The sequence below is a fragment of the Tiliqua scincoides genome, chromosome 4 (assembly GCF_035046505.1).
Source record: "Tiliqua scincoides isolate rTilSci1 chromosome 4, rTilSci1.hap2, whole genome shotgun sequence".
NCBI lineage: Eukaryota > Metazoa > Chordata > Lepidosauria > Squamata > Scincidae > Tiliqua > Tiliqua scincoides.
In genome coordinates this window covers 42,806,542-42,828,086 of record NC_089824.1, presented here as the reverse complement: position 1 = coordinate 42,828,086, position 21,545 = coordinate 42,806,542, and the positions used below count along the sequence as shown (strand labels likewise).

The window sequence follows — 21,545 nt, the reverse complement described above, 5'->3', positions numbered from 1 at the left end:
CCTGCGCTGGATACAGCGCAAGCCTCCTGGCTTTCCTGTTCCAGTGCAGGATAGGATTGTGCCCTTAGGCCCAAATCCTAACCAACTTTCTAGCACTGACACAGCTGTGCCAATGGTTAGGATTGCATCCTTAAAGATCTAACTCATGACATTTCAAACACTTGGAGTGGGTTACAATAGCTGTTAAACAAATGTATAGAAACTGAGTGCTTGTGGAAGCAGGGGGATTGCAGCAACATTATCCCAGGATTGTGCTGCTGCTGGGGAAAGAAGGGGGAGTTCGTGGCTTTCATGTAAAGCCAGCAATAGGGTCTGGGAGTGCGATGAGCCCTGCAGATACCTCCACAGGGCTCTCCAAGCCTGGAAATTAAAAAAAAATAAGCTGAAGCCACTTCTGGTTTCATAATCAGAAACAGGAAGTGGCTTCCAATCGCATTTTTTAAAAATTTTCCAAGCTTAGGGAGTCCTGCAGAGTTGTCCATGGGACTCCTCACACCCCCTGCACCCTGTTGCTGGTTTCAGATGAGACAGGAACCCCTCCCCCTCTTTTTTCCCCCCAGCAGCAGCGCAATCCTGGGGATCACATTGCTGCAATTCCCCTGCCTTAAGGGGCTAGAACTAAGTGCTTCCCTGGCTGGTGGGTTGTGACCCACCAGTTTGGGAATCACTGGCCTAGACATTAACACATGCCTCCAGGCATATTTCTCAATTTACCTCTTGCTGAGTCTGGTGTTTCTTCTTACCTAAGGTCCTTTTGAAAAAAAGTTTCAAAGGCAGTACTTGAGTGTTCCAGATGATGATGTCACATAATAAATAATAATAAACTTTATTTATATCCCGCCCTTCTCCCTAAAGGGACATGTTACAGCTCCTGCTGTAGGAGTAGCCTTAGAGATCTGCTGCTCCTCAGCTATACCCTTGGGAGTAAGTTCCAATGAGTTTAAGGGTTACAAGCCATGATGTGTATGTGCATCCTCCTGATTTTAGAAATGGGCTATGTCAGAATGCCAGGTGCAAGGGAGGGCACCAGGATGCAGGTCTCTTGCTGTCTTATGTGCTCCCTGGGGCATTTGGTGGGCCACTGTGAGATACAGGAAGCTGGACTAGATGGGCCCATGGCCTGATCCAGCGGGGCTGTTCTTATAAGGGTCTTTTTTATGCTATGTATAACCACCAGGAAATTATCACATACATGTCCCATTGAAATGAATGATTGACAGATGGAAATGTATTCTTAAATCCACACCTCATGTATGGAAAACATTCTGTGAGCATGTTGACCTGTTGGTTTTTACTGGACCTGCCTCTTTGTTTCATACAATTATGTAATTATTATATTTAAAATAATACTTAACATCTGTATTGTTCTCTAGCATTCAAAGTGCTTCACACTAATTATACTACCATCATCCTACCTGTTCTTTTGACTTGTCTAAGGCAGTGGTGTCACTAGGGAGGTGCGGGCGGCATCAGATGACATGCACAAGGGGAGTGACGCACAATAGTGACCAAAATGGCTAAAATCGTGGTTTGTAGGAATAATACCTTCATGTTATATACCATTCAATGTGTAATTTACAGCAAAATGTAAAGAAAAAACCAGAGTGAAATATCTCTATTCTATCAAAAGTTATAGTCAAAAAATCTAGAAAACAAAAATGCAACTGTCTTATGTAACAAAGGGCACAACCAACTTTCCTAACCAACTTTCCTAACCAACTTTCCTAACCAACTTTCCAGCACCGACCTAAGGGCAGTGTGGCTCCAAGATAAGGGAACAAAGATTCCCTTACCTTGAGGAGGTCTCTGGCTCCCTCCCTCCCCCCAACTGCAGGATCCAGCACATTCCCCATTGGCACAGCTATGTCAGAGCTGGAAAGTTGCTTAGGATTTGGGCCAAAAGTACATTTCCTTAATTCAAAGCGGACCAATGAGACTGATTGTTTGAAGAGCCAATGAGATGTTAATATGACACAGCATGGAACCAATAAGGTGTTCGTAAAGGGCCGACACCACTAGTGACCAAAATAGCTAAAATTGCAATTTGTAGAAATAATACCATCGCGTTATATACCATTCAATGTGTAATTTACAGCATAATGCAATGAAAAGAAACAACTTTGAAATATCTGTGTTCTATCAAAAGGTATAGCCAAAAATCAGCAGGGCGGGGCAATAGTGTATCACCACGCCCACCACCCTGGGTCATTGCCCTGCCCACTGCACGGGAGGAGGTCCATCATGGGAGTGACATGCTCGCCTCCTGCACCAGGTGACACAAACCCTAGTGGTGCCACTGCCTAAGGTCGTGTTCTCCATTCATGGTAGAGATATCCAAACAAGGGAAGTTCTGATTTGTAGCTTACAGCATAATTCCATGCATGTCTACTTAGAAAGAAGTCCTATTGTGTTCAATGGGACTTACTCCTAGGAAAGTGTGTATAGGACTGCAGCCGGGCCCATGCTGTATCCAGCACTGGGATTGTGCAGGCTGGAGGTTTCCTCAGGGTGCAACTTCAGTGGGGCTACTCAGGTCTGCACTAACAAAATTGCAGGCACGAGTCTGAGAAACTCTGTGTAGGGCTTTCAGGCCCAGAAGGAAAGGCATCTTACATCGACCCCCTCCCACATTTGATTCAACCTCCATTTCACCCCCCTCCATTCCAACCCCTCCCTGTCTTGTTCCACCCTCTCCACAGCTGTGCACCTCACAGAGCAGCTCTTACCTGCTCCAGGAGCCATAGGTCAGGATTCAGCATCTTCAGGGTGGCACAAGCCTTCCCACTGGCACTGCTTACTCTCTAGGTGTCAAAAGTGCTCTGCAATGCTTTTACGACACCCAGCGCCAGCACAGCAGCCATTGCACTGGTGTTACAACTCAACAGGATTGCACCGTTAGCCACTATGCTATACCAGCCATAAACCACTATTATTCAATATATACACAGTTGTCTACTAAATATGTGGGAATCAAGTCAATGTAGTTCTTCGATCCCTTTTCAGTTAAGACAATCTCATATGTTCATCTATAAGATGAGAATAGCCACCCACCTCCAGTCTAGATAGACCAGACAAAGATTCTAAAACACTGTACAAAAAAGCATCTGTACCAACTATAACTGCCAGGGGACATGCCAGTCGCCTGAATTTGGTTTGAATTACACTTTGACGCAATGCAGAGATGGCTATTTTGAGAACTGTGACTCATCACTGAGAAGAACACAGATGTTACCTAGTACTCAAATGGCTGGTACTGTGCTGACAGACACCATTCATCATCAGAGCTGGTTAAATGTTCATGTTCAAAGCTATCATGTTCAAAGCTATCTTTGTTGGCACTCTAGTTAAATGAAAACTATTCTCCAGAATGAATGGCTGTCAAAGCATTTAGGGTGGCAGAAGGCATACAGGTGGCCTAAAAATGGAAAGAAAATTAATTGTGCATCTACTTTTTCCAGTAAAGTTTTGAAGCCTGAAAGAACACTCACCTGGTAATAAAGTGATGGGATTGAAACAGGGTATTGTCTTAGACTTCCCCTGAAAAAGTAACAGAAATCAGTCTTGTCTCTAGTTCTTCAGAGAAAGCTAATGTTCATATTTCATAGGAATAGCAAAAGGACATGCCACACTTTTGAGAAGGAGCAGGCAAAAAAAACCCAAACACTGAAAGTTACCAAAATGATACATCATTTTATCTAATGATGCTAATATCCCAGAAATCATTCCTGCATTTGCTTTGGTAACTAAACAAACTTACCAGAGGAAAGGAGGAGCCCTTTAAACTTAATTCTGAGTAAACATGAATAAGAGTGTGGAATAGCAGAGAACAATTGAAAGGCCTCAGAAAAGGTAAAAGTGCTTTTCCTTCACCATAGAATCACGGGCACCCTCCAAACAGTTGGACTGGAAGGAACAGCATCGCTTCCAGATCTTTTAAGACCTCAATATCCTGGAATGCTCACAAGTAAAGTCTAGCGACAACACTCCAACTCTGTTATTGGCCAAATATTAATGCCAATATTTGGCATTAATAAATGTAACTTTTACCAAGTGAGAATGCAATAAAATGTAGTAACATTCTCCATTTCTCGCCATGATAACAACTGTGCTCTCCTTTTAAAAATATTGGTACATTTTCGCCTTTATATGCATTTGCACACTTACATGTTTTATATTTCCCCTTAAATCCAACTACTGTTAAGTACCTGAACCTACATCCATCAGTCTGTTAATGAAACAGCTCTTTCTTCTTTCCTCGACTACTGTTTTACCTTGTACTGGATGTCTTGTAGAATTTCAGTCACAGCTTTTAGACCTGAATGCTCCTTTCCAATCTGAAATACAATGTGTAATAAAGATTTGCATGTAACACTATGTGTTTTCCCACCAAAAAAACCTTTGAAACAACAAAGTCATCAACAAGTGAAGCCAGTTGTGTGCTCATTTCTGTCAAAGTGGGTGACCTTCTGGATCAAGTGAGGCTGGTCCACAACAAAACAGTTGACCAAAAGGTAACTGGACAAGGTTAAAGCAAATAAAAACAATATGCCACAATATCAGACTTCAGAAGAAGTCAACTCCGCTCTTTTTGCCTAAGGGCACAATTCTAACCCCTTATGTCGGTCCTTTCCAGCACCGACATAAGGACAATGCAGCTCTGACGTAAGGGAACAAACATTCCCTGACTTTGAGGAGGCCTCCATGAGTGACACCCAAATGCAGGATGCAGCACATGTCCCATTGGCACCGCTATGCTAATGCTGGAAAGCAGTGACTTAAGGGGCTAGGATTGCGCCCTTAATGTTTCAGTAATTATTGTACAGGTAGTTCATGCCATCCTAGAACAATATTGTGATGAACAGGCCAAGGCTACCACTTACTCAGCTCTGACGAGTGTATGCAATGTTTGCATCCTTTGGGTTCTTCTTGTTCTTAGGGCTTTGCAAGTCCAGAAGAAATGAGGAATAAATTACAGTATTCCTTACATTTGCAACTTGCCCTTTCCTCATCAAGCTTCAGTTCAGGGCCAGCTTTAGGGCAATTTGGTCAAATTGGACCTCAGGTGGAGGCGTAGTTAGCGGAGTGCATTTCAGTACTCCTGCCCACCCCTGCTTCTGTGTGACCTGAAATGGTCCTCCTGGAAGCTGGTGATGGTGACATCACATCACCATCAATTTTTTTCAGGTTGCTCCACTTTGTGGCACCTTTCATTTAGGGATCATCATGGCTGGATTGTGAGTGGGAGGCTGTGAGGAGGGGAGGGGTCCCATGCAAATGCGCTGCATTGGGCCCTGCCACTCTTGTGGTTGGCCTTGCTCCAAGGGGCATATATTTTAGCCTCAAAAAAGCCTGGCACAGGTTAGGCTAAAAGATCGTAATTGTCCTCAGATCACCCAGTGATCACCCACTCCTGAGTGGGGACGTGAACTTGTGACCCCAGTCCAAGTTTGAGACTGTTTTTACACTGCATAGCACGCTTTTCCTGTACCCCCTCTTAATGCTCGTACAGAGTATCTTATGAAAAGGAATTTGCAGACAGTTATGCACCAGATGTGAAAACAGTTTGCACATTTAAACCCTGCACGTACCCTCTCATGTGCATTCCCTGCACATTCCCTCCACCTGCTTCATTGTTGTGTGCAAAGTCATTCTCAAAGGTGGCAAGAGATTAGAGCTATGCAGCTGGAAGCTCTCTGTTATTTTAGAGCAATTTGTTGAAAATGCAAGACAATATTAAAATGTGCCTTTAATGTACCAGTCTGCCCTAACCCAGCAAGTGAGATCTGCATGGTTAAGCAGCCTTCTGCAAGCACTGCCAGTGCAGGTGCATATTTGTTCAGTTCAGTTTGATCAGATGCTATTTGTTTTTGCCATAAACCATAACAACAAAATGTCAGGCCAAAGTAACCACTTAAACAATAAAGAAATCCAAGCAATTATGGAACAGAAGCACAAACAGCAACTTAAAAATGTATCCAGCAATTCACATATAATGAAGAACATTCATGAAAAGCTTGTACAGTATTTCAGTTGCAGTCCATGAATGAAAATTTTTGACAGATTTGCCATTGTTTTACAGCTGCAAAGGCAAACATTGCTGCAGATCAAAAAGGTCCTCATTCTGATTGGCCAGAAAAATTCTAATTTCTAGTGGTTGACAAACGTTCTTGATCTTTTGAGAAGAAATGTATTCCTTACATTTTGCTGAGATAACACAGATGTACATTTGCATGCATCTCATCCATGATGTGATGTTTATCCAAGCAGAACTGCTGTATAATATTGGCCAAGGTACTTACTGGTCAATCAGAACTTTGCTGGTTCAGATTGTATGTTTACCATGAATACACTAGCTGGCCTTAGGGAAATCCCTTCCTCTCACCCCCGGTTTCAGTATGAGAATAAAGTACCATTGCTTAGACCAATGTTTCTCAAACTGTGGGTCAGGAACCACTACGTGGGTCATGAACCAATTTCAGGTGGGTCCCCATTCATTTCAATATTTCATTTTTAATATATTGGACTGGTATGGGACTGCACTTGGGGAAATGTTACAGATCTGTACTTTTAAGAAGCTATTATGTTTTTTGTTTTTAACAATGATAGTAAATGCGACTTAATCCTGGGTAAGTGTGGGTAGGATTGCAGCCTAGGATTGTTAAAAAATTTTCCTGTTTGATGATGTCACTTCCAGTCATGACATCACTTCTGGTGGGTCCTGACAGATTCTCATTCTAAAAAGTAGGTCCTGGAGCTAAAAGTTTAGAAATGTTGTTTTCATTTGTATTTTTAAGAATTGTGATAATATTTGTTGTTAGCCACCTTGGACACCTCTTTCAGAAGTGAAAGGCAGGTACAAACATTTTAATAATGAACATTAATATTAATAAGTAATAAGTATTTTAATTAATAAATCAGTCTTACAAGATTGTTTTAAGGGCTACATCAAGATAATAGCTATGAAGTGCTTTACACAGTTGGAAGTGTTACTGTTATTTTATTTATTTATTTATTTATTAGATTTGTATTCTGCCTTTCTCCCCAAAGGGCACCCAAGGCGGCTGTTACAGATCTGTTTATGCAAAGAGGATTATGCATCTACATCTGGGAACATCTCTTATACTACACGAATAGCTTGCTGGTTGCAACTACAGGTGGATCAAAGCCATTGGCTGAATTTGGTTTTCTTCCAGTAAGCCATTAATCAAATGGCATATCATACTTCATCAAGTTTAAGGATGTGTGAAAGACATTTTCAATTAATATTTAAAAATACCTAGCAATTCAAAAGAAACCTGACTGAACTGAGTTGAGAAATGGTGAGAGAGGGACTATGCTAAAGATATTTATTTAACAAATTTATATACTGTAAGTTTCTGAGTAAGTCCAAGTTTAACTCTGCTGAAATTGGAGGGCAGTTTCCAAAGCAATTACAGAATAGTCCGCTAGGATACAGAAGCAAGAAAACTGAAAGCTACTTTCATTATTTTTAACACTTCTGTGCCTGTATCAGAACAATGATCAATATATTTTTGCATTTGAAGAGAGGAGTCTTGGAGACAAAATCATATTATGAAGTAGAGGCAGACAAAATAAAATCAATTTCAAACACGAATAACTTCCTTTTTTTCTAGAAATGGGTTAAAGGGAGACCATTTTTCATTGACGTAGCACCACCCCTGAAGTACTTCACAGAGCTTCAAACTTCTTCTAATACGTGCTTTAAAACGGTGAGCAGATGCAAAGGAGAACTGATGTCTTTTATCTGTAACCGTTTTGTGAAAGAGATAATTTTTGCAGGTGTTGCTTTTCACATTCCTACAAAAAAAGCTGCAGCAGCAAAAATTCGTTTTTCTACACAGAGGTCTAAAGGCCGTGCCCTCCTTTCCAACTAGCCACGGCAACAAGAACCAGTGTCTAGAGGATACAGGAAAGAGACCATAGCTTATGCCCCAATTGTATCCCTTGCCACTTGCACCAATGCAGATGCGCCATGGAGATGTGTGCTGCATCTTGGGTGTGAGGGGTCAACAACCCAATTGACATGAGCAACTCATGCCAAAGTTGCTTGCTTAGCAGGAGAATATGAATTACAAGTACAACATTCTTATAACTGAACTAGGGCCGCCAGCTTCTGTTTCTGTAATTTCTGTACAAGGAAGGAATTTACAGCCATATTCTCCCACCACTGCCATAATGTAACGAGAGAAGTTGCAACAGACAACTCTCTTGGTCTTAATAAATGGTCACAACAATGACAAAAGATCAGCTACCTGTACAAATAAAGCAATAATGGCTATGCCATTCTTCTTCCCCATGGCCTCATCGATACTGTGGTACATTGTGGAGTTCCAGTGGATTAGATGGAGCTAAAGTAAGAAAGAGAAGGAAAAGAGATTGTTCAGTTTTAGGAAAAACTATGCACATTGACAAACTCTTTCTCAAGTTCTGGTCCTGGCAGATGGGCAGCCCAATGCAATGCAACTATTCATGCAACAATGCAGTAGTGCCAACATGGTACCTGCTATATTTTGTGGGTGAGTTTGAGCATCTAGAAGCCTCCTCACAGAAAGGAAATATTTGTTCCCTTGCCCAGGAGTTAGTCCATGCCCAGGCACTGGGTCTACTTGGACCTTCACCAGCTCTGTGGCAGGCGCAAGTCCACGTGGACCTGATTAGGGGAACAGAGACCAGGAAGGGAGTTGGATTCAGTGAACATCACTGCTGCCAAACCCATCCCTTTCCCAGTCTTGATCCACCTTCCTCCCTGTCCATTGCCACTCCCATTCCGCTCACCCCAATCCCTTTCTGCCTTGACCCCACCTCTCTCCCACCCTCTGCACACATTTACCAGGTCTGGCTGGTGCCTGGAGCCAGCTGCTGGGCACTTTCAGCAGTGGCTAGGCCTCATGCTCCAGTGTGTCGCAACAGCGAGAAAGCTGCTAATGCTGCCAGGATGATGGTTCCAAAAGTGTTGGGCAACTATTGGATTGGGCTGAAAGGCACCAATCCTATGAGAGCATTATGCTGCTGGCACTAATGTTCCAGCAGCACAAGGCCCTTTACAGTGGTGCGAAAGCCGGGCCACAGCTGCATGTTTCTGCGCTGCTGCTGCACACAAGCAATAGCATGTAATGCGCAGCAGTGGCTCCAGAAGTCTTAGCCAGTGCCAGTAAGTTGGCAGCTGAGATGTGGGTGAGGAGGGGAGTGCAGGAGGAGTTTCAGGGCAAGAAGGGGGAGGACAAGGGGTGAATCTCAGTGGCACCAGCACGCACCAGATTCTATTCCATTTTTTCCAGGTCAACCCACCACTTTTCTCTCCTCAGAAGTATGCCAGCAAAATGGCTTGTGTGAGTCTGAAAAGACCTACAGATGATCAGGAAACCTACTGGGAAGTAAGTAAAAAATATTTTATTTGCCTCCTGCTGGCTGACTGATCGACACCCCACCACCACCACTAGATGAAGCCCAGGCTTACCAGCACAGCTGCATCGGTGCCAATGGCTGGTGATAAGTTTGGGCAGTAAACCTACTGCCCATAAATTTGTGTTTGTTTAAAATATTTTTTTATCCTGTCTTTACACAGAAGTGTCTGATAATGAAAAAACTCAAACAGCAAAAAAAATAAATAGTGCAATTGAGCATAGTGGAAACAAGTGAACAACAATTAAAGACCACCAAACTCCTAGGAGAACAATATTGCCTTCATCTAGCATCTTAGAGAAAAGAGTGTAGGTAGAAGGTGGACCTCTGGGAAGCAGGAGCAGATCCAAGGGAGAGGCCATGGGTGCATGGCCCCCCAACTGTTGTGCTAGGGGGAAGGGCACTTGCCAGAATGAGGAGCAAAGTCAGGCGCATCATGCTCATCTGATGGAGTAGTTGGAGTGGGACTCCAGATCTACCCAGCATTTAGTCCGAGCAAGAGCCCAGGTCTATCTGCCCAGTAAGCCTCGGTCGCAGAGACCATAAATTCAACTGGGAGTCCAGGTCTACCCACTTGGTTGACCTGGACTCTGGAGTTAAGGTATTGCTCGTGACTGCTCCCCAACACAGGATCTGCTCCTGGTAGGAAGGGTGTTCTAAAAATGAGATGCCACAGCAGAAAAGGCATAACCTCCAGAAGCCATCTAGCCTTTCCCGACAAAAGACTTCCTGCATTATTTCCTACCTCTGTTGTCTCCCTATGTCTATTTTTAGATTGTGTGCTCCTTAGAGTAGAGACTTGCTCTCTCACAAGCCACAAAAAGCCATGTAAATTGATTGTGTTATGTAACATAATAATAAGAGTTTCATAAAGGAGAAGGTGATCCTTCATAAACCCTGGTCCCAGAACATACGTATAAGGCTTCAGGTTGTAGGTCAAAACTAGCACTGTCAATTAAGGCCAGAATCATAGTAGACACATATGGATCTCTCAGCGGCAGTGAGATGCATTCACTGCAGGGAGTCCCTGCCAACAATCTTGCCACTGTATTTTATTTAATTTTATTTATATTTTTATCAGAGCCATCTGTGAAGGAGTTTGGGGTGGCGTACATAGTTCTCTCTGCCTGCCTTCCTATTACATCCCACTCCCACATATTACAGTAATGAATCTGGAGGTTACTGAAGCACAGATAACCCTAAAGAGGCATTTTGCAGCATTTTTAGATCAACATTAAATGCAGATACTCAGCCATTGTCTTCAAAGAAAGAGTGAAAGAAAATAAATGAAAATTGCAATAGCCAGAATAGCAACAATAAAGGAAGAGCCACATCAGTATCTCTGATAATCCTGTTAGCAGCCTTGAGACTTCTTTGTCTAAAGTGAGATATAAATCCCTGTAATGAATGGATGATTAATCCCCTGCTAACTGGGCAAAGAGGTACCTATTCAAGTGACGCTCCTCTTAGATTTAATAGGGGGAGAATAACTGCCCCTCTTCACCCCAGCAGAGTGTCTTTTCTAGTGGCTGCTTGTTAGTGTTCCTTCTGCAACATTTTGAGAATGTGGGCAGGAGGGCTGCTAGTGCCCAGGAGGGGGGTGGGGGTGCCACCGCTAAACAGGAATGCTATTCCCCCTCCAACATCTGAAATCCCTACATGGGCTACTCGAATCTGCCCCAGCGATTGAGTTCGTGCAGATCCAAGTAGACCCATTGGAGACTGCCTGATCCCAACACAGGATAAGGAAATTGATATTCCCTTATCCCGAGGAGCCCTCCAGCTGCCTCCAAATGGCCCCACAGGATACAGCGGTGGCCATTTCAGCACTGCTATCCCATGGCAGCAACAGCCAGGATAGGATTGGGCTGTAAATGTGAGTAGGATTGCAGCCAGAGGCATTAAATTATGAAATTTAAAATAGCTTTTAGTGGTCAGATTAACCTACGCAATAATGTCACAAAGGTATGTCTTTATCAGCTACATGCGACAAGGTCAACAACAAGAAGGACCTCCAAGCTTTCAAAATTTTATATGCGTAATTCAAAAATACTACCAGCTAGTTAAGTGTCTGATGTGAAAAATCTTCCATTGTCATTCCTTTCCTGTGTTCCTTTTGTATTAAAAATTATTTTTAAAAAGGAAAAAAAAATCTTCAAATTAAGCAAGATACAATGAGACACCAGGGGGCTTATCACTCAGGTTGGTATTCAGAAAGTGTTGTGTGTTGAAGGAATATAAAGAAGCAAATTATCCTGTTTGACTTTGCTCTTTTCAGTTATTTGTCACTTTTACAAGCATGCATAATTCTGCCTTCATCTAATGTTAAATGATTCATTAAAATGCCAAATCATATGTTGACATTTCAGTCACAGCCTCTTCCTAAAGTAAAAAACAACAACAACAACAACAAATGAACCCACATTCTCCCAACAGGATGGACGTAACCTGGTGATGTTCAGAGAGTCTTTATGAGTGAAGGAAGGAAATTGAAAGGATTTTCATTGCAAGGAAATTGTTCTGCTCTTAATCCCCACTAGAGGGCAGTCATGCAGCCTCGTGAGCATGATATACAGCACAAACAAAGAACAAAAAGTCTGTTCAGTGCTATCTGATCTATAGATACTTTTTGAAAAGAGTTAAGCTCCAGCCCCTCTGTCCTGTTAGGAAAACAATGCCCGAGGCCACTGCTATTATATTTTTAATGTCAAAGCATACCTTCTCTTCCAACATTGTAACAATGCTACAAGGGACAATAGGAGAGTTCAAAGAAACCGTGTTGTCATCAGACACTCTTAGAGGCTGGAGACACCATGATTTTCATCATCATGGGTCACATTCACAGAGGTAATGATCTGGGACACTTTCTGTTTTCTGAAGTCCAGAAACAGTGCTCAGAGTAACTTTATGAAGTCTTGTAGGAAAAGGGTGTTCCTTGTTTTTGGGGAAGAGATTAGTATATTCACCACAAAGAATAGCCTACCTAGTCTTGGTCACTTGAGAAATTATTCACGTTTTATGTTTTTCAATTTACATGCAAAAACTACTAGAGTTTAAATAGCAAAATATACATGGGGTTGGTTTGAGTCTGGGCCAGTCATGTCCATAGATGATTAGAGTCACACATGTCCCACACCCCTTCCTGGACTGCTGTTCCCCATCTCTTAATCAGTAGGGTGGGGCATCAGACAAACTGCAATTAGAAGCAGAAGCAGAATGTGCACCAGGTCTGGCTATGGCTCAAGCCCATAGGTCCTAACTACAGAGACACTAAGCTGAAGAACACCATTGGAACTTGCCCAGTCCTAAAACATTCTTCTGTACAACTAGAAAGTTCTTCAGCAAACAGCTCTGAAATCTCAGTGCTTATTATTTATGGCAAACCTTCCTTCTTTCATGGAACTCAAGGTCAGTGGCATCACTATGCAGGTGTGGCTGGTGCACACTGCACCGAGTGTGACTCTCTGGGTTACCACCCTGCCCAAGCCTCCATTCAGTGATCTTTGCCCCTTTCCAGGCCCAGTCACCTTCTGTTCTTGCCAACAATCACATTTTTGTTGCTCATTGGTGAGAACACGAAGCAACTGGGTCTGGAAAGGGCTGAAGATTGCTGAATGGAGGTGGTACAGAGGCAGGTTTTGCATTTAATTTAATGCAAAAGCCCAGAAGGTCAGGCATGATGTGATTATGTCATTACATCAGCCCCCAAATGTCCAGAACACAAGCTTCCTAAGCTAAGTGCCACACTGGATGCAAGTCACCGCAGTGATGCCTCTGCTCAAAGTAGTTGGTTTCCCATTCAGGCCCTGATCATCCCAAGCCCAGTTTAACTTCAGTTAGCTGCCTGTATTATGTAACCACAGATCCTCAGGCCATCCCATCCTACTGCCTCTTATTCTCTGTTCTGTACATTAAGGATGCAATCCTAACCCCTTATGTCAGTCCTTTCCAGCACTGACATAAGGGCAATGCAGCTCCAAGGTAAGGGAACAAACATTCCCTTACTTTGAGGAGGCCTCCGTGAGTGACACCCAACTGCAGGATGCAGCACACGTCCCATTGGCACCGCTATGCCAGTGCTGAAAAGCACTGACATAAGGGGTTAGGATTGCGCCCTAAGCTACACAGCTTCCGTGAAATTCAGTCTAATATTTAGAACTGCATACCTGTTGTGACCTAAAGTTTTTCCATTCATCTTTGCATCTTTGGGTAGCAGGAGAAAGCATTGTTCTCGCTCTTTGAGTCATCTAACATTAATGGGTGATATTGTTGCAACCTATTTTTTTACACCAATTTGAGGCAGGCACAGAAATGGGCTACTAAATAAAGTCAATAACTGATGTGAGTTGAACGGGCATCCTTTCAAATCGTCTCACAGTCCTGGAATGTACCATTACAAGGCACCAAACCATCCATCATTCCAAGCACTAACAAACTGAAGATATCAGAAAAAACAGTGAAGGTTGTGTACAAGTTGCTCAATATGAGACTCTGATTTATGATGGCCATGAAGTTACCTCAGAACCAAAGCACAACCAAAAAGTTAAGCAGTTATCATGTTCCTTGATTCTAAGATTAATCTTTTTTAAGGCCCTCAAATAAACTGAAACCCTGTGTGTGTGAAATGGCCTGAAACCATGTCAGGGGGTTGGGGAGGGGGGAATTGAGTACTTAGCCCCTCTGCAATTTCTTGCCTGATCACCCCACCCTGCATCCTATTTATAGTTTAGAAAGCTTTTACTGGCTTTCAACAGAGAAATGTAACTCAGCCATAACGGTGTAATGAGAATACCCAGATGACAATTTGCAATGATATTTCACTGAGAAAGTACAATACTTAGCAGACACCCTACCTGTGAAAAATATTGCATTGTCCCAGGGACACTTGACCATTCTGAGTGCTCCAAAAATGTGATACTGTGCATGACCTTGAAGGAAAATATGTCAACGCCCATACACTAAATGTGTACAAAATGAGTACTTACTGTTGGAAGGCTCCAGCTTTGACGATAAACACTGCTGAGTAAGGCTTATTGAATGTCTGTTATTTGTTGAATCCTGACTTTTGAATTCAGGATCCAAACGCATGTAGCATTTATTAAAGAGCGTCATATACAGCTCTCTGTCAGGACTCTAAAACACAGGCCTGCAACAGAGTGCCTGCTAATCTGAAAGCAGGGTAGGAAAATCTTTTGGTTCAAGGATTACACGGGGTACAGAAATTGTATAGAAGGACATCATTAGAGATGGAGTAGTAAATTTTAAAGTAGAGGAACTTGTCATGGCACCTCCACTAGCCAAACCCCATAATCATGCTAAATTAAGACATTTTTTTAAAAACTGTAAATTTCTTTATTAGAGTGCTTTTTTGTCCTGCCACTTATTTCTGCTCTGAAGTTAAAAATCTAGCTCATTTCATCCTAAACCCTTGAAGTAGGCTGCACATTTTAAAAAGAAATCTATAAATATTAGAAAGGTTTTTAAAATATTCCAAATGAACAATATTTTACAGTGCTAATCTATGCACTCAGAAGTCACACTTACTCCCAAGTAAATATACATAGCAGTGTAGCCTTAATGGAAAAAAAGCTATATATTTTTTCTCAGGAAAGATGATGCCTATGCCATATGGCAAATTTCTCAGTTTGCCTCCTGTTGAGCCTGATTGCTTCTTCTTGGCAAAAGTCCTTTGAAAAAGTTTCAAAGGCCACATTCCAGAGCTCCTGCTGATGAGGTCAGCTGTTGGAGAGGTTTCTACTGTAGAAGAAATTCTGGAGTTCCAGTCCTTCTCTACTACACCTCTGGACATGATGCACACTTGTAACAATTACCATCAATTTCGATTCCAGCTTTGCATTTCATTCTTTTTTCAACACACAACATTCACTGTCTACCTGGTGTTTTTATTTCATTTCTTTATTTGCAGCACTCATTTTTTAATTGCAGGGCTTGTTCATGCTCAGTCCCAGCACAGTCAGCCAGCCAGTGTGTCCTTGAGCCCTCCTTCTCCACACACCACAGCAGTGATGCAAAGCTATTACACTGGTGCAGGCAGCACCAGTGTCATTTAGTGTGTGGATGTGTTCACATTGTGCCATAGACAGGAGAAGTAAGAGGAACTGATGAAATCTCTCGTGACCTGGATCTGGGCCTTGCTTGTCCTTCCTTTGCCCACCTCTGTCCTGAAGAAGCCTGCAGGCTATGTTATTCCTGAGAGGGCAGTGCACAGTTAATTTAGTGTGCGCCTAAATACAACACAGAGCAAAAGGTAATACTGCTGATATTCCCGGGGCTAGACTGGAGAAGCTGTGTGCCTTTCAGTTTCTAGACCACAAGAGCAAGATCTTTTTATATGTAGATGAAACAGCCCTGAGAAGGCAGAGCGGACACAGGCTCTGGGTGTACTGCCAATAAATTTATTACTCTTTGAAAGCCTGCTTTAGTCAATGAATAAGCAATGCTGGACAGCTCTTGTTAAAAAGAAATAAAAATAAAAAAAATAAATGTTTCCTTTTGACCAAGAAAGTCAGTTCCCCCCCCTCCCCTTGCAGGACTTGCAAAGTTTGCAAGTTCACTGAGAACAAAAATATTACATTAAGCTCAAGGGTCAGATTTCCTTACTCTGTTACTAGCATACAAGCAAGAAAACCAATCAGGAAGTGATATATCAGCTGCCTGAACCCAAACATCCAGGAATAGAAACCCCAGATTGAAGTGTAGCCCTCTTTTTCCTCCAAAACTATGCCTAACTGACTACACCCAAAAAGGGCAGTGGAGTCAATGTGGATTCTGTCTTCCCCATTACCGTCTGTCACTCAAGGAAAGGATCCAGTTTGTGTGCAGTCAACTGCCTTTTGAAAATCTCCTCCCCCAGATAACAGCAAAAACTAAGAAAACTTGTAGTATGCTGTTCTGTACTAGTAAACTCAGACTGATAATGTATTAATAAGAGATAAAAGCAAATATGTGGTGGGAAATTGACAGAACCAACGATTTACAACAGCTGTGACTGGTAGACCTACATACTTTCTTAGAAAGATAGAGGGCTGGTAAGAACACTCTAACCCTCAATCAAGACACAGATGTCAGCAATGTAGACTACAATCTAGACCAAACCCCGGCCCTGGGGCCACTTGCGGCCCTTGAGGCTGCTCAATGCAGCCCTCAGGGAGCCCCCAGTCTCCAAAGAGCCTGTGGTCCTCCAGAGATTTGTTGGAGCCCGCTCTGGCCCAATGCATCTGCTCTCAGTGTGAGGGTGACTGTTCAACCTCTCGTGTGAGCTGTGGGATGAGGGCTACCTCCGCTGCTTGCTGTTTCACGTCTGTGATGTAGTAGCAGCAGCAGCAAAGGAAAGGCCAGCCTTGTTTTGTGCAAGGCCTTTTTTAGATTCACAGAAGTTCATCTTTAATATATTCATTTATGTAAACTTATGTAAATTTATTCAAATTTTAAATATAAATTAATTCTTTTTTCCCCTGGTCCCCAACACAGTGTCAGAGAGATGATGTGGCCCTCCTGCCAAAAACTATGGACACCCCTGATCTAGACCACTGCAAGCCATCTGGCAAGACTAGCACCAGAGCTGTTGCACTGAGCAATATCACTAGATCTACCTCCATCCTAGAAGATTTCTCTTTCTAGGAGGACATTTCCTCCTCCTCATTCTGTTTAGTGCTGCAGCTAGAGGAAGTGGCTATCCAGAAATGTTTGTACAGGGGGAAGAGTCTTTTAGAGAAGGGAAATACCTGAGCCATTGAGACGGCAGGGTGACAAAGTGCTTAATTTTGCCTCCTCCTTACTTATACATGTGCCATTACACTCCATTCTGTCAAACGTAACAATCTGGGCTTATTAAACTGCATTTTGTTGAGTTAAGGAGATGCCTTGCAAACAAATTATCTTAATAGCACGGTCAACGTCGCTTGTGTGCACAAATGGATTATTGCACTGGAGTACAATAGTCCTAGGGCAGTGAGATGCACTGTGATGGTGGAGAAATATGTAGAGCTTCTTCCCCAGGTATTTAAGTATTTTTGGCTAGCTCAGGATAGTTCATCTGTTTTTTTCTTGATGTGTGCTAAATCATTGAAAACTTGGGAATCTCTCTAGAGAAGATTGCAGGATCTAGCTTCCAAGGGCAGCTCATCAATGAGATTAATGGACTTTAAGAGACAGACTGCTAGAGAAGGTTCACTGCCTACATCCACCTTTAACAGCCTAAAGCAGGGCAAGAAGAAATTTAAAATTCATAGAATCAGTATGTGGGATGCTTAATGGAAATGCAAAAATGTTGGTGTGGTCCAAAACACTAATTACTGCATCAAGTAGCAAGAAGGTAGAGCATGGAAGTCAGTAGCAAACCAGTAGCAAGGAAGAATGGCAAGCATGAGAATTCAGCCTTGCTAACTATGTATACTTTCAAAGTGAAATCAAGTGAAAGTGCCCTAGAACTGAACTGAACAAGTATGAATCTGGAGCAAAGTGACTTTTCCCTCTCCTTTGTTCATGGCTGCAGACATCGCTACTGTTTGCAGGAGTAACCCGATTCTGCTGTAACAAAGGAATGTGAGGGACTCATGATTACAACCCACTGGGCCTCAAGTAGAAAAAGAATAATATTCTTCACCAGCTATGACGAGAAGGCAATGGACCAAACCTGGTGGAATACAGACTGTACTTTTGCTGATCCATTTGACAGCACACCTGATGAGCTACGATGAGCCCATTGCTCAGTGGCAGAGCGCATGTTTCACGCATACGAGGTCCCAGGTTCAATCTCTGACAATTACAGTTAAAAGGCTGTCAGGCAGCAAGCCTGAGAAAGACGTCTTGCAGCTGGAGAGCATTGGCATCCTTCAGTCTTGGAAGACTATGGTATTGCACTCTGAAAGGTGGTTCTGGAACAGAGTGTCCTCTCCAGTGCGCAAAGCCTGGGTAAGGTAGATATGGAGGATAGACTGTTACCCACGCAGCACATCCCCCCTCTCCATGTCACCAAAATGGTCCAATAGAAAGGCAGAAGCCAATACAGTTGGCTCCAGCAGCGTCGCAGGAGTTGCCAGAGCGTGACTGTGTTCAGCCATGAACTGCCTAAGGGACTCTGGTTCCGGATTTAGCCTTGAGGTTGACTCCTGAAGCCTTTTCCATAACTGGATGTAGCCACAAGGCAGTGGAGGTTTGGGATCAAAGTTTTCCTTCTCTCACATGAGCTGCCTTCCCAGGCTGATGAGTCCCAACTACCCGGTAGCTGTTTAGTCGCCTCTTATGACAAGTACAGCCAAACTGAGGGCCTATTCTTATCCCCAGCCCCAGCCCCCATCTCCCCCAGCTGGAGAGCAGCTGCTGCAAAACTGGGATTGGTGGATCAATGGGCCAACTCAATGATATGTGCTGCAATGGAGGTTCAGCCGAAACCCCCGTGCATTATTGAAGCTGTAGGCACTAACATTGCTTTAGCACCACCCCATCTAAATACCCACATAACTTTTTTTGTAAATGACTCTTCTGCATGATGGAAATGGGAAGAGGAGGGAGACTGGCTACCAATAATTCCTTATCATGCATTTTCAAAAGCCACTGTAGCATCCCTGCCTCTATGCACCTGATTAAGTTGTCTCTTGCCTACAGGAGATCCTGTTACAATAAATTAGGTTACTTTCAAGGAGCCCACCAGACTGTCTTTGTTTTCTCAGCTGCAAAGGGCTAACACAGAGCAACTTTTCTGGAACCTACCGCCATGGTGTTCGTGCAAGGACTCAGCAGCACAGCACTCCCAGGATTTTCAAAAGGCAAATGGAAAAGAACCGCATGGCTCTGCTCTCTGCACATAATATAGAATGCTACTTTAGCTGCAATGGGACAAAGCTCTGCTTGTACTGTAGCAGCTGAAGTGGTGGCATAAAATCAGACCGCCAGGATGTGAAATCAATGACACTCACTTCCATACAAATGTACTGTGGATCTCTCTGTTATGAGGTAACAAAAGGCCTATCTGTAGTTTTATCACTGCGTATGTATTTTTCCCCCCATGGCTTAACAACTCAAGTACTCCTATTTAGCCATGTTGACACAGTTGGTTTTAAACTGCTTCTGCGCTATGAGAGAGTCAAGATAATTTAGTTCCAATGAATTAAGTGGAACTAAATTATGTGATCTAAACATAATCCCCAGAGCATTGTTTTCGCTCTGATCCTCAGTACACTTCATGAAAGAAATCTATTTAAAGTGAAATCTGTGATTCCACTTGCACATTTTAACATGCCTAGGTGGCTCCCTCCCACCTCCCCCCAATTCTGCCCCTTTGCCAAAGGCTAAGACTTCACAGCCACCACAAGGACAAAGTCTGACAGAGCGAGACTATTCTCCAAAGCCTCCCTTCTGGTTATTTGGAAGACCCGGAAAAGCAATTTGCAACTTGTAGTCAGTGGTCCAAGAGGACTGGGGCAAAACTCTGAGTTCAACTGACAACAGGGATGTGAAGAATTAAAAGATAACAAGAATGTATTAAAATACAAGGGGAGAGGTGGGGTCATAAGAGGAGAATAAAAAGAGCAAGTAGGCTTACAAAAATGGCCTATGCACTGGAAGAGTCCAGCAGCAGATCTTAACAAACATACAAGCAATCGATTACAGGCAAACTTCACAGCAGAATAAAATCCCTAACTAACTCTCACTAACCCTAGTGTTCTTACTCAGGTGTCACCTCTCCTCCATTACACCTTTCTAGAGCAGGTGAGGTGGGCAGAACTTGACCACATGCAGATCCATTACAAGGGAGTCAAATCGGAACACACCCAAGCTACTTGACCTTAAGTAACCCAGGTTCACTGGAGTCACTGCCGCACTGTGGACTGGATGTTTGACAACCATTTGGACATCCCACCCCACCCTCTGACCTTCTCAGATGCGCTAGTGCCCAATGGATTGGTTCATGCCTATCTCAATAGGTGAGCTTACTAGAACTACTGTTCTTGAAGGACCCAGACAATGAAGACAAGTGATCCACAAAATGATCTGCCCATGCAGTCTTTCTGTAATGAAGCTGATGTCAAAGTATAATAGTGAAACCACAGATGGGAAAAAGAGGAGCTTGATCATGACATCTACAGTAAAAGATGGGATCTCCAGTAAAGTGGTGGCTCCAACTTTGGGGGCAAAAGCGCTACACAGTTCTCCAAAAGCATATTCTCGCCATACTTTGAGAGCATATTTGCACACAACTTATGATCCCGTCCAGATAATACCTGGAAACTAGGCAGTAGGTTAACTCTTAAGTCCTCCTTCATGCTGCCACCTATATCTAAGTGATAGAAGTGAAAGACTCCCACTATCTATTATTAGCTTTCCCGAATGGGTTCCATCTGTGGTGCCCAGCTAGGAAAGTTTACTGGGCTGTGGGTGGACAATCATTCTCTTTCATTGTTGGTCACTGTTTACCCATGCTGCTGCCTGCTCCTCACCACTTTCCCATAAGCATCCCCATTGAGTCCTGAGCCCTGGCTGGTTTACTGAGCAATGGTGAAGAGCTGCAGCAGCAGATGATCCTGTTTCTTCTCCCTATGCCATTTTACAATTCCCAGATATGCTGGCCTCCAGCACAATGCTGTGAAGTCATACCTTCCCACAGTGACCCAGGCCAGTAAGCCAGTTACAGGCCAGGGCCCAATGGACACACCAATTGGGAGGCAGTGGGAAGCAGATGGCAGTGGCACCATCTTCTTTCCCTGGCTCCATTTTACAAATCCTGGGCGCCCTGTCCCCTCAATATAACAATGGGAGATAGGACAATAGTGCTCAGGTTCAACCCTGGGATGCAGTTTGGGAAGGGGTGCCTTAAGTTTCTCTTCCTATGCTGTAATTCTCAAGTTGGGGGACAGTTCATCCTCTTCCTTGTAATCATTTCCATTCCTCAGACAACAGAACCTTGTTGCACCTTAAAAAATAAACCCTGACATTTATTTCAGCTTAAGCTTTCATGGACTTTAGTCCACTTAATCAAATGCAAGATGCATCTGATGAAGTGGACTGCAAGCCATGAAGACTCAGACTGAAATACATCTGTCAGGGCGCAATCCTAACCCCTTATGTCATTGCTTTCCAGCGCTGACATAAGGGGAATGCAG

The 21,545-nt window shown here is 43.2% G+C and overlaps 1 protein-coding gene across 1 annotated transcript in view; it reads right to left on the bottom strand.

The window, feature by feature from the left end:
• Positions 1 to 21,545, bottom strand: part of CA8 (carbonic anhydrase 8) — a 52,763-nt gene that overhangs the window by 13,213 nt on the left and 18,005 nt on the right. The window contains exons 4-6 of the mRNA XM_066625953.1: positions 8,274 to 8,369; positions 4,272 to 4,334; positions 3,489 to 3,537 (exon numbers count right to left, since the gene is read on the bottom strand). Coding sequence (XP_066482050.1) covers positions 3,489 to 3,537; positions 4,272 to 4,334; positions 8,274 to 8,369 — 208 coding nt within the window. The remainder of the gene's footprint in view (positions 1 to 3,488; positions 3,538 to 4,271; positions 4,335 to 8,273; positions 8,370 to 21,545) is intronic.